The 12,868-nt window shown below is 40.5% G+C and overlaps 1 protein-coding gene across 1 annotated transcript in view; it reads left to right on the top strand.

Moving 5' to 3' along the window:
• Positions 1-11,822, top strand: part of KIF5B (kinesin family member 5B) — a 109,660-nt gene extending 97,838 nt beyond the window's left edge. Inside the window, exons 19-26 of the mRNA XM_063922078.1 lie at positions 3,250-3,359; positions 3,690-3,791; positions 4,033-4,093; positions 4,182-4,253; positions 4,573-4,677; positions 4,767-4,983; positions 6,211-6,343; positions 9,082-11,822. Of these exons, the coding sequence (XP_063778148.1) occupies positions 3,250-3,359; positions 3,690-3,791; positions 4,033-4,093; positions 4,182-4,253; positions 4,573-4,677; positions 4,767-4,983; positions 6,211-6,343; positions 9,082-9,088 (807 nt within the window). The 3' untranslated portion in view covers positions 9,089-11,822. The remainder of the gene's footprint in view (positions 1-3,249; positions 3,360-3,689; positions 3,792-4,032; positions 4,094-4,181; positions 4,254-4,572; positions 4,678-4,766; positions 4,984-6,210; positions 6,344-9,081) is intronic.
• The last annotated feature ends 1,046 nt before the right edge of the window (positions 11,823-12,868 follow it).

Genomic DNA, 12,868 nt, shown 5'->3' with positions numbered 1-12,868 from the left:
TCATGGGTATTCTTTTCGATACCTGGTATCTCGAATGTTGGCGGAGTGCAGGATTTACTGACCAGAATAGACTCAGGGGTCAGACATACACTTCCTCTGCAGGACAGTGTTGATTTTATAGGTGGCTCCATTCCCCCGGTCTCCTGCCTGGTTTCTTCAATCTCAGATTAAATGTTATTAATCTCAGGCAGGATTGAGTTTACGTAAACAGCAGTTTAGTTTCTCTATTAAAATACCAAGATATTTTCATTGGTCGATCTTTTCGTTGGGCTACACAATCCAGATCTAACTTATAGGACTTCATTCTGTCTCGACATGGAGGGTCATAACCACAGTCAAAAGTTTCAGACATTACGGTTTTTTGGTTTCAACTCTGGCGTTTTCTATGAAACTGATGTCCGAAGTGGAAATATCACTTCCAATCTACGGGCGATCTACAACGCCTTGACTCCAGCTCAATGTCTTCTACAGGGTCTATCCACTGTGACCTATATCAATTGTTCTGTGACACTTGTAGCTGGAGAGACATCGGAACAGTATCGAACACATGCAGAGGGCGGAATTTTGGATCCCGGCAGTGTCTGTCATCTCCAGTTCCAGAATGGGCAACTGGGAAGCAGATTTCCTGAATCTTCAGGCTGTTCTTCCTTAAAGTATGTGAAATCAACAGGGATTTCTGGCTTTGGTGTGTCTATAACTAGCCGACATAAACCTCAGGGCTTCATTGGTACTGTGATCGTTTCGGGAATCCTCTTGTGGCAATCGTAGACGCAGTGTCAGCTCCTTGTCACTTTCATCTAGCATATTTATTCTGCCTCTGGCAACATCTAGTGAGTACCTCAACGCATTTGACCAGTGGCTCTTTCGGTTTTCCTAATCCGCTTCGGATTTGCCTGTTGACTCTGTTCTGCAATGTTATGGCCCAGAGTGACCAGGGCTCCTTACAGGGTACCTTTTCGGCCAGCTCTCCACTCCCAACCTTTACGTCATCACCGGGATTTTGTCTATTCTGCCACTGACGGCGTGATTGTGGAAAACAATGTCATCAAGCCCTACTACGTTTCTGGCTCTCTAACCAATCACAGTGCCAGAACACTTGTCATCGTTTGTGTGTATTTAACGGTCACTCAGCTGGAGTTCTTAGTCCTTTCCGCCTCTTATCTTTTCTACAACACAGTTGTCAGAACTACTTTGTCTTCTTATCTTAGCAGACTGGGTTCTGCTCTAGAATTTACTTTCCAGAATGGCTCCTGTTTCTCCTTTCCGGCCTCTGGACTCTGGTTGAGTTGCGGTTTCTTTTCTCTTACAGTGTTTTGGTTTATGCAGTTAGGGTGGTTTTACTTACAAACCACAAGTTGTATTGGTTTTTCCTCTCCTTAAGCACATTGGGCTTCTTGTGTCGTCCCAGGCTTGTCCGGGGCGGGTCGGTAATTGGCCTTATTGGTTGTTGTTCAAACCTTAACTCTTACCTTGTTGGGTTTGTTTGCTGCACCCAAGCGTGGCTGGCTGGCCAATAAGAACAGGGTGATGTGCTGGGTTAATTCTGCTATTCAGCAGGCTTAGATTTCAAGGCGTTGCCTGTTCCTGATTCCTTAGGGGCTCATTCGACTCGACCTGTTGGAGCCTCTTGGGCTGTTCACAGTGGTGTATTCGTCGAGCAACTGCGTAGAGCGACGACCTAGTCGTCCGTACATACCTTCACGAAATTCTTCCGTTTTTCATACTTTTGGTTTGGAGACTGCCTCTGTTAGGCATCAAAGTTTGCAGACTGCTATGTCGTCTGTGTCTCCCTCCTCTAATTAGCTTGCTTTGGGAAATCCCATTAGTAAGTGCGCAGCGTCCCCCAGATGGATGAAAGAGAAATAGGGATTTTTGTTTACTTACCGTAAAATCTCTTTCTCTGATTCCATCTGGGGGACACTGCGATCCCTCCCGTATATATATTCTGTTCTGCCTCTTCCGGCTTTGCTAAACGTTAACTGAGGTAATCTGCTGAGCAGGAAGGAGATGGGAGGGGTTAGAGCGGGGAGGAGTTAGTTTTTTTTTATTATGTTCTGTGCCAAACTCCCAATCCCACACACTCTAACCCATTAGTAAGTGCGCAGTGTCCCCCAGATGGAATCAGAGAAAGAGATTTTACGGTAAGTAAACAAAAATCCCTATTTTTCACTTGGCTGGATAGTGTGAAGGGGGTTTTCTTTACACTGGGAGTTATTGTGATCATCCACCACTGTTGTCATCCGTGGACATCTCAGAATGGGGTATGGGTCATTAGGTCGACCACACTTAGGTCGACAGTCATTAGGTCGATCACTATGGGTCGACTTGGTCACTAGGTCGACACAGACAAGGTCGACACGAGTTGTTGTTGCTTTTTTTGGGGGGGAGATGTAGTTTTCTTTGTAAAGTGATGGGGAACCCTAATTAGTGCGCCATGCTACAGGCAAGGTGCCTTGCTGTGCTCGGCACAGGTTACTATTCCCAATTGTAGTCCACGTGGATCGTAAAGTATGAAAAAAAAACAAAAAAAAAAACAATGTTGACCTAGTGCATGTCAACCAATAGTGGTCAACCTAATGACTGTATCCCTCAGAATTTACCAAACTGTTGATTTAGACACTCATAAGATTCCTGCAATCTTTCTGATGTTTTGTATTTTTGCAGCCCAAGGATGGCCTTTTTCACTTGCTTTGAGTTCTCCTTTGACCGTATATTGTAGGTTCACCTTAACAAATACCAAATGCAAATTCCACAATTGGAATTAACTCCAGAACTTTTGCCTACTTAATAAATAAAAACATAACAAAGGAATAGCCCAGATCTGTGCCTTACATTACAGTTGGTAATCTGCCCTTTAAAACCATACTCATTATATAACTGGACTTGAATGTTTTTTTGTAAACTGTTAAAATCACACAAATATTGTCAGTGTCCGAATATATATATATTGACCTAATGGTATGTGTGTGTAATAGATATAGATAGATAGATATAGTTAGATATACACACAGTGTGTGTGTGTATGTATGTATATGTATGTGTGTGTGTATATGTATTGTATATATATGTGTGTATATGTGTATATATATATATATATATATATATATATAATGTATCTATCTATCTATCTGTGTGTAGATCTATATATTTTTATATCTAGAATCTTTATTGCTTTAGATAAATTGGAATTTTAATGTTCTTTATCAGTAATCTGTAATGGTAAATGAGAGAAATGTTTTTGTTATGTAGCATGCTGTTGAACAGCAGATTCAGAGTCATCGGGAGACCCACCAGAAGCAGCTGAGCAGTCTGCGGGATGAGATTGACGCTAAGGAGAAGCTGATCACAGAGCTTCAAGAGTAAGTTAATTAACTGTAATACCTCACCTCTGTGTTTAAGTAGGGGTGTAGTTTTGCAGGTGATTGTTAAGCCGGGCATGACTTTAGTGAAAATGGAAACACAAACAATTCTTTATTATGATTCATGTCTAAATTTGTCGGCTGTCTAAATAGAATTCATCCCTTATTTAAACTGTAAACCATTAACATTGCTCTGTGGTGACCTAACACCACATATAGTATAGATATTCTTACTTAGTTTGTAATAAGCTGTTGGGTGGGTAAACTATATCTCTGGTAGTATCAAAACAATGGCGGAGTGGGTTATTTATCTTGTTTTGCTTCTTGCAGCCAAAGTCAGAAGATGATGCTTGAGCAGGAGCGACTGAGAGTAGAGCATGAAAAGTTAAAATATGCTGATCAGGAAAAAAGCAGAAAACTGCATGACCTCACGTAAGTACTTGATGTGCAACAGGAAAGGTGCTTACTATAGTCTGAGGATTGAGAAGAGGTTTTGTTTGGGAAACAATGTAGCTCCAAATCTGTGTACTGAAAACATTGGCTAGATACAGTGTAGACTTGTCATCTACTCCAGGAAGAACAGCTATTGGTCTGCATGATGTAGTTGAAGCGTGGCCTGCATTCAGACTGTTGTGATTGTTACATTCCCTAATGTTTTACAATATTTCTCTAGGGTAATGCAGGATAGAAGAGAACAAGCACGGCAGGATCTGAAGGGACTGGAAGAGACAGTGGTAAGCATAGCATTGCTGATTTATAGTATTGCATTCTCTTACAGCACAATTTTACCTCAAATTCATGTTAAACTACCTATAATTTTAGGCTAAGGAGCTCCAGACCTTGCACAATCTCAGGAAGCTGTTTGTTCAAGATTTGACTACTAGAGTTAAAAAGGTAACCACTTTGTATATTTCTTAGTCTTAAGGGACCTACACATGGTGGATATTTCTACCGATATGGACTATATAGTCCATATCGGTAGAAAACACAGTGCATATTGCACCGTGCGTATACACCTTGCGATGCTGATGCACGGGCCTGAGGAATCCGCATCACAAGGAAAAATAGTGTGTGCAAGCAGGGTCGATATTGGCTATATTGGATTTCATGCCTCTGGACACAATATAATCAATATCTGCCGTCGCACTGTGTGTATGTGGAACTAGTCTTTATCTTTGACTGCCCCTATGACTCAGCTTGGTATGTTTTCTAGAGTGCAGAAATGGACTCTGATGACACTGGCGGCAGTGCGGCTCAGAAGCAGAAGATAAACTTTCTAGAGAATAACCTTGAGCAGCTCACAAAGGTCCATAAGCAGGTATGTAGGGACACCACCTGTGGTTGTTATCCACTGTTTTATGTAAGGTGTATGCAAGTACATAAATGAACATAATATTTCCTCTGTAGTTGGTACGGGATAATGCAGATCTGCGGTGCGAGCTTCCAAAGCTGGAAAAACGACTAAGAGCTACAGCTGAGCGAGTTAAAGCCTTAGAGTCTGCTCTAAAAGAAGCCAAAGAAAACGCATCTCGTGATAGGAAACGCTATCAGCAGGAGGTTGATCGCATTAAAGAAGCTGTGAGATCCAAGAACATGGCTAGGAGAGGACATTCTGCACAGATTGGTAAGTCCATTGTAGATAGGAAAAGTTTTCTAATTTTGTTTAATTACTTAGAATGTAGACTCCACTTTATAGGTTGTAACAGCATATGAATGAATGTATTGTTTACCCAAAGCCAGCATTTCCATTAATTTATAGCTGCTACACCATAAAAGTGTTTTTTGTCAATAATGCCATAACAGTGGAGCTGTGGAACTTTCCTCTTTTTATTGTGTATGACCCTAGAACCACCACCAGGTATGAAGTGGTAAATTTAATTTGACAACAATGAGTTACTACTCTTTGGTTGTTCAAGCAGTGGATGCGTCAGACTTCTGGCCAGTGATGTGGCGTTCTGTAGGTGCAAGACTAATTATACTCCTTTCCCTCCCCCTTCTTGTTTTGAGTCTTTGATCTCTAGTAGGACCAGAATTTTAAGTTCGGTTAGTGGTCTTTCGATTTTGCCTGGTCATTAATGATTAGTAAACTTCTAGATTTTATGGATTCACACTCTTAAATTTTCCATGCCTCAATGATCGGCCATTTGATGTGTCATCGGCAAAGTAAAACATGTTAAAAATGACTGACTTGCAGGTCCTGATAATTTTTTGGTTCTGAATCGTGGAATCAAGATTGCCCAACATGTTGGTTTTTGTTAATCGCCTGACCCTGGCATCAGAGGTGAAGAGAATTGCCACAATTGTTTGCTGATGTCTGCAGGGCCGGATAAAGCTTTCCTCTCCCTCTTGGCAGGATTGCCCCACTGGCTGTCCCCACTGAGTGCCCTTTCCCTCCGCACCACCGTGTGGTAGCAGCACAGCCCCAACCTGCACTCCTGCAGCAGAGGCAGACTTGGAGACTTCTTGTGGACAGTGTGGGGACTGATTCTACTCGCCTCAGCAGCAGCTCTCCCAGCAGCAGGGTGGCAGCTGCTGCCGGCGGCAGAAGCTGAAGACTAGCATTGTCATCTCAGAGCTGGAGCTGCAGAGTTGGGGTGGAGCAGCTGCGGAAGGGGAATGGTGGGCGGTTAGAGTGTTCTTTCCCTTCCCCTAATACTTCTGGATGTATAGGTCCCTTTATCTGTAGCACAGATTTCGTGCAAGTCCCCTAATATGGGTAGGTAAACAGTAAAGTAGAATATTGTGACAAACATGTATATTACTAAGTTTTCGGTTTGCGTGATCTTTTGTAAATATTAATCCCAGTTGTCACATAACAAAACTTTTTTTTCTTTCTTCTTCTTTGCAATAGCTAAACCTATCCGTCCTGGTCAGCACCCAGCTGCCTCGCCGACACACCCAAATGCAATCCGTGGGGGGACTGTGTTCCCTCAGAATAGTCAGCCAGTACCTATTCGTGGTGGAAGTGGGAAACCAGACAAGATGTAAGCTTTTTTTCACTCCCTATATGCAGAATAATTTCACATTTTAAGGTTATATTATATTTGGTCTGTATCCTTTCAAAATAAATGTGATACATTTTTAGGATTTTATATAATTGGTTTTACAAATAAAGTATTTAAAGCAAATTTCTTTCATCCATATTGGGGGACACGGCTGTTCCTTGGTAAGAATGGAGGGCACTAATGCTTATCTTAATCTACCTATCTTAAGCTATACACACCTATATAAATTTATAAATACATAGGGGTATGTTTACCAAAGGTCTTTTTTTTCCGTTTTTTATCTAAATCAATGTGTTACAGGGCTAAAACACCTTTACTAACATTTAAAAATTAGTTTTATAAAATTGACGGTTAGTAAGGGGGATATCCGATTAGCCCCGGTAAATTACCGGGGCTAATTGTCCTGCCGGGGGCTAGCTAATTAGCCTCGATAAGCCGCGGCCTCCGGCAGGTGAAACAGAATCCCTGGAAACAGACCGTTTTCGTCCGAAAACAGGGTTGTTTCACACGAAAAAACACAGGTTTCACTAAACCTGTGTGTTTTCGTGAGAATGTTTTTTTTTTTTTTTTGTTTTTTTTACATGCGATCCATCTGGATAGCCTGTAAAAATAAATAAAAATAAATAAATAAAAAATAATAATCTGTGAAACATCGGAAAAAAGTCTGAAAAACGACCCGATGTTAATTGGATATCCCCCTAAATGTGTGTTTTAGCCCATTTAACAACATAAATTTTGATCGATTTTAAAATCAGCTTCTAGTAAATATACCCCATAGTGTTCACTATAGGATTACTTTGTGCAGGGTGCTGATCACGGGGGAGGACACATTCCAATTTTGAAGAGCAAAATCTTGGATACAGTAATAAAGCTGATGTATACAGTTACATGGACACTAATAGATATACATATGGCAACATAGTACAAATTACAATTGTATGTAAATGTATCTTTCAAAGCTATGTATCAGGCAAGAAGAAAAACTGCTACGGACACGTGTCAGATGGATTGACCGTGCTGCTGAACGCATGCAGGTGAATGTGGGATGTACTGCCATAACGCACGGTTGCACACCAGATCGTACAGTGTGTATGGCTGTACGATATATTGGTACATTGGCTGGATTACACATAATCCTGATGCATACCCCACCTAAGGAATAGTGAGTAAGACACTTTAATAAAGGTGTCAACAAATCAAAATAGTTTAAGCACCGGAAATAAATGTTCCCACTCAACCTATCCACATGCATTTTGAGTATGAAGGGGATGTATGAAATCATCTAAAGAGGACGAGTCCAGAAGTTGTCCATAGCAACCAGCCTGCTTCTAGCTGTCATTTATCAAGTACATTCTATAAGATGAGTTCTAGAAGTGGAGCAATTTCTTCACCTGTCCTCTTTAGAAGGTTAGATGCATCTCTCCTATAGTAGCAAAAGCATCACTGATGTACTGTATAGGGGCTGATGCTCAGTTGGGAGTAAAATAAAAGCAAGTAACACCTGGGAAAAGCCATGCTGGTCACCAGGTGGGCAGATGTAAAATGTGCAGAGATTTCGATTTGTGAGGGGTGTGTGCTAGCTCAGATGTAAGCCGCGGTGTAAACCTAGAGCTGTCCAGCATTTGCTAGCTACAAGCAGTGGCAGCCAGTATCTATCCTGCATGGGGAAAAAAAAACAATGTATGTGCACCGCTTGCAGTGTAACATGGTTTGTCCAGGTGCACAGTTACTTGCATGTTTTGCCTTGCTCCCAACTTGTATCTTGCTCCCATAGTGTGTTCATTCAGGATATGATTTGTTTAATATTGTTTTGTGGGCATCTGAGGGTTAATTAGCCTCAGTGGCCAAATCTTGGATAAATACTTGTTATTGTTATAGTAGCTTTCTTAGCTTAAGGTTTTTTTTTAATGTGATGTAATCTGCATGTACAGATGTGTCCACTTACATCTAGCCTCCCAGCCTCCCTGCACGTTAAACAGCCCTTCTAGTCTCACCATTCCATGGCGTGCCTAGGTGGCGCAGAGCCTCTTTAGATATACTTTTTACCATTAAAATGCGTCTTATTCGCAGAATGAAGCTATATGGCACACAAGCATCTTATGCTGGTTAAAGTATGTGGCATGTCTATAGTCTGTGTGCATCTGTGGCTGTAACTGCATACGAAATGGTACTTTACAGTTTTTTCCTAGAAAACACTGTAATGTAGCATTTTGTATGCAGACGCACACGGACTACAGATATGCGGCTTATGATTTTAATCGGCATAAGCTGCTTGTGCTTCCTATTCACAGTGATGTGAATAAGACACATTTTCGTCAAAAGACGCCCAACGCTAATTGAGTAGCACAGGACCTGTCGACTCACTCTCGCCATGCATCTCTTACTACGTGGTGTATTGAGGCAAGATGTATGAGGACACATCTGTAGCTCCTGTTTGGCCTAACTAGACGTATACACATCTGCAGATTACTGGGGTGCCTGTTGCTGCACACATGAGATGGAAGACAAAAATAGACACTTGCCCCTTCGCTATTGGCATCTCTGCCACAAAAACCTTTATGTAAAAAATAAAAAAAAAGTACTTTAAAGATAAAAGGTCCTCTCTTCCAACATCATATGCGGCACAGAAAAGGATTACATTACACGGCTGGTATATTTTGTGTAGATCAGTGTATAAAGGATGATTTTTTAATGTATTTTTTTTCCCTGTGTTTCAGCTGCTGAAGTATCATTGCAGTACCGCTCTGAATGAGACATGTCAAGTGGTGGTCATTATTGGGATTCACTTATCTTTCGGGGATTGTAGGATTGTTTTTCAAATTGTAATTTATATCTGGCCTGTACAGCTCCTCATTATGCCCTTGAAATTTTTTTTTTTTTGGCAATTTCTTATTTGCAGCAAAACTAGAGTTCACTTTTGATGTATTTGCAAATTAAATGTAATTTAAGATCTAGCTCCATCTATTGCACAGTTTGTTATCCATGTCTTCAATTTAGTCTGCTCTGTGCCAAGTTGAATGTACGTTACTGGTCAAGTAGAACCTAGTTACATTTATGTAAATCTTTGTCTTGGGGACATGGAACAAACTTTAACAGTTTAATACACTTCCAGGTTAATCTTTTGAAATACGATAACCGACTACTGCTTCATTATACAAGGGCAGTACATTGATCTCTGAAGTGACTTCATGTAACGTCAATGCTAAGCTACAACACTGTAGTTTGTACAGTGTCTAGCTACTAAAAAGAGTGCATTCTAATACCTGCCACTAATCGGAAGTCTTTCTTACCAAACGGAAGATTTCAGTACGGATGTCGGAGGCTACTCTATTATATCTGCTACTGAGTGGCTGTCTGTTTAAATAATGTATAGTACAAGATACAGGAGCAAACCTTTATGTATGATGGTAATAATGGGATCTCTGTTAAGAAACATGGAGACTGTCCTGTTCACAAGCACTAATGTATCACAACTCTACTGCTGTGAAAACATTCTGCTTCATTCTGTTAATAAATGTGTATGGCATCGTCATTGCCTATTTAATCATTTTACTGTAAAACAGAGCTTGCACTGGCTGTAGCATAGTTTTTTTTTTTTCTTTTTGATGTTTCAGTTGTCATTATACCACTTTTAAATGTCCGTTTCAACTAAAGATTATACATTCCTTGAAAAGATGGTTTAATGGAATGATAATATATTTATATGCAGTGCGTGTTGAAAATCATACTGCCTTTTCCATAATTCACAATTGAGACCTTAGAATTATTCAGCAAGTCAACGTAAACTGGCTTCCATTATCTATTGAGGCACTTTGCCAGTATACATTGGGTTTGGAAAGGCTCATTGGAAAGTATGAGCTAAGCCTTGAAAAGATTCATATTTTTGCTGTTTAAAATGTCATTAGTCTGACACTCTACCTCCTAAATGATTAGGCATTCTACTTTTGATTGTGATGGGTTTTCTATTCATGTACATTTTTTTTTTTTTCCCAGAACGCAAAAACTAGAGCTTGGAGAACTGAAACGTACTTGTAACCACTCGCCCATCACTTACATGTTGTGGGCTGAAGCCATATTCATGAGCATGTACCTCAATGGTGTGACTAGTTCCCAGTGAATTGATAGACTGCAGTCTCTTGAATATTAGCTCAACCCACAATATGGCCGCCTCCGCTGAGAGATGGCAATGGGTTCACTTTAAAGGGGGCTTATAAGGATTGCTATAATGACCTCAATTTATGGTGCACACAACTCATAAAAGACAGTAGGAGCCAGTCTCCTACGTGTAATGTAAGCCTTAGATGGTCACTTTATTTAAGTAATTGCATGAACTAGTCTCTATTGCAGTAAATGAATCTAAATAAGGCGTAATAGCCTGCATCTGCTTTTACTGCGCTTCTAAGTGTTAGAATGTCTCTGTCATATGTCTGTGCGTTCCACCAGTGTTGCAGTTATCTGCTGATTTATAATAGGATGCCTCTCATTCACATGATACACTCCATAGCTGCGTTTTACTATGTAACTAGCTTGACAGTCACAAGGGATGACAAGTTAAACACTTTAGTGGTCATTATGACCCGCTGTAAGACACACTTAACACTAATTCCCTCCCTGGTTTTGTTTTTTATATATGTCCAGCTGCTTGTCTCGGACAGAGAGCGAAATGACGAGATAGCTATAATAGACCTACAGGAGCAAGCGTTTTGTGGACTAGAACCAATGTATAGAAAATGAGCATCTGTCAATGTAATAGGAGCAAGTGCCTCAGTGGTGGTTTCCTGTGTTCTGAGTGCATTGATGCGCTATATTCTTACTGTGTGTACGCGACAGGTGCACTCTAATACAGGGACCTTCCAGTGCACATCACACTAGCAGGAAGCAGAATATTTTCCTTTGTGCCTCTGTTGCTGTCTTCTATATTTGTATGTTCAATATTTAAACAAAACTTCATGATACCAGGATTTATTTTTTTGCTCTGTCATGAATCTGAATGGTTGAAATAAACATCCTTAAGCCTACACTATGGAATAGCATAATTTGTTTTTATTTTCCCCTGCAACAAGCAGAATTGGAAACTGCTTTTAGTCTGTTAGAATATCATTTTGTTTGGGAAACTTTTTCTACATGACAACCTCCTTTTTAGTTTGTCTTTCATTTCCATGTATTTTCCTGGCACATTTTGTATGGGAAATGGTAAAACAGTACATCCGATATATGTGTTAAAAATCTATTTATTCATGGTGATCAACTAAATTATTTGCATTATTTAAAAACTATTGACTATTACTGCACATCGTCTGTCATTAATACGGTGTACCAGTAAGAAGTTTCAGCGGATGAATTCCAATACATTTATACACCTTAACATTGGGACGGTTAAAATGCCATTGAAGTCAAACTTTCTGCATGCTGTAAATGTATTTGTGTTTAAAATAAAACAACAAAAACTTCAAATCAAGCATACTTTGTGGTCTGGATAATTAGTTATTCTAGTGTCTTGTAGGTTGTGTAGTTTGGCAACCCAATCTCAGGTTGCTGCTCAGGTAAAAGAGGAATATGGTGGCACGGAAAAGTCAATGGCTGTAGGCATTTCATAATGTGACCGTTGTTAAGAACAATAAAGAAAATGGGGTTCTTGCAGACTTGTTTTAATATTAGCTGTTTCTAAGGTGACCACATTTAATTGAAGCGTGTCCTCTTTGAAGGATATATTGAGCTTGCGCTTAATCCGTTGCACTGGTGCGCTCACGTAGTGGGGGAAAGAGGGGGGGGGGTGTTCTTAGTACTCAGAAACCACCCTAATAGACCACCCCTACACTATGAACATTTGGGGCCAATATCACTAGCTAATATGTAAATATTGAACGCCCCCCCCTTTTTTTCTTCTTTTTTTTTCTTTACACCCCAAGAAAATCCTGCATATGCCTGGTATACTACAGGAGACAGTTACCAGAGAGTCAAGCTGTATGTGACATGGGTATGTATGGAGGCAGATGGGAACACAGACAGACATACATTAAATTAGTGGAAGTAGCAGTTGTGGGACTGCTGCCACACTGATACAAAATAAGTGCAATCAAGTGCACCTCTGTGCAGCCTTGTACCTTTCCCTCAATTTCTTACTAGTGTGTTTTTAAGTCCTATTCATTAGAATTTTTCCACTCAACACCTCCATCCTGTTGTGCTTTTGTGCCACCCCTGTCTCTGACCCACAATTCCATGATTATTTTGCCTGGCTATGTCGTCCTCCGTGACTTCACCACCATTGTCTGCGCTTCCAGTAGCGATACTTCTAAACTCTTCTCCCACACTTCTTTGTATTGTCTATCACACTGAGATATGTTTCCACCACCAACATTCCTTCAGCCTTGTTTTTTTTCTCACTTTTCTATTTCCTAGTCTGTCTTCGAGCTCTAACCACAGCCTTCTATCCTTCGCTCACACTGCCTGATACACCCACCAACACTTGCTCTTAATTCTCTCTGCACCAAATGGCTCCTAAAT

The sequence above is a fragment of the Pseudophryne corroboree genome, chromosome 5 (genome assembly GCF_028390025.1).
Source record: "Pseudophryne corroboree isolate aPseCor3 chromosome 5, aPseCor3.hap2, whole genome shotgun sequence".
NCBI lineage: Eukaryota > Metazoa > Chordata > Amphibia > Anura > Myobatrachidae > Pseudophryne > Pseudophryne corroboree.
This window is presented reverse-complemented; position numbering and strand designations above follow the sequence as displayed.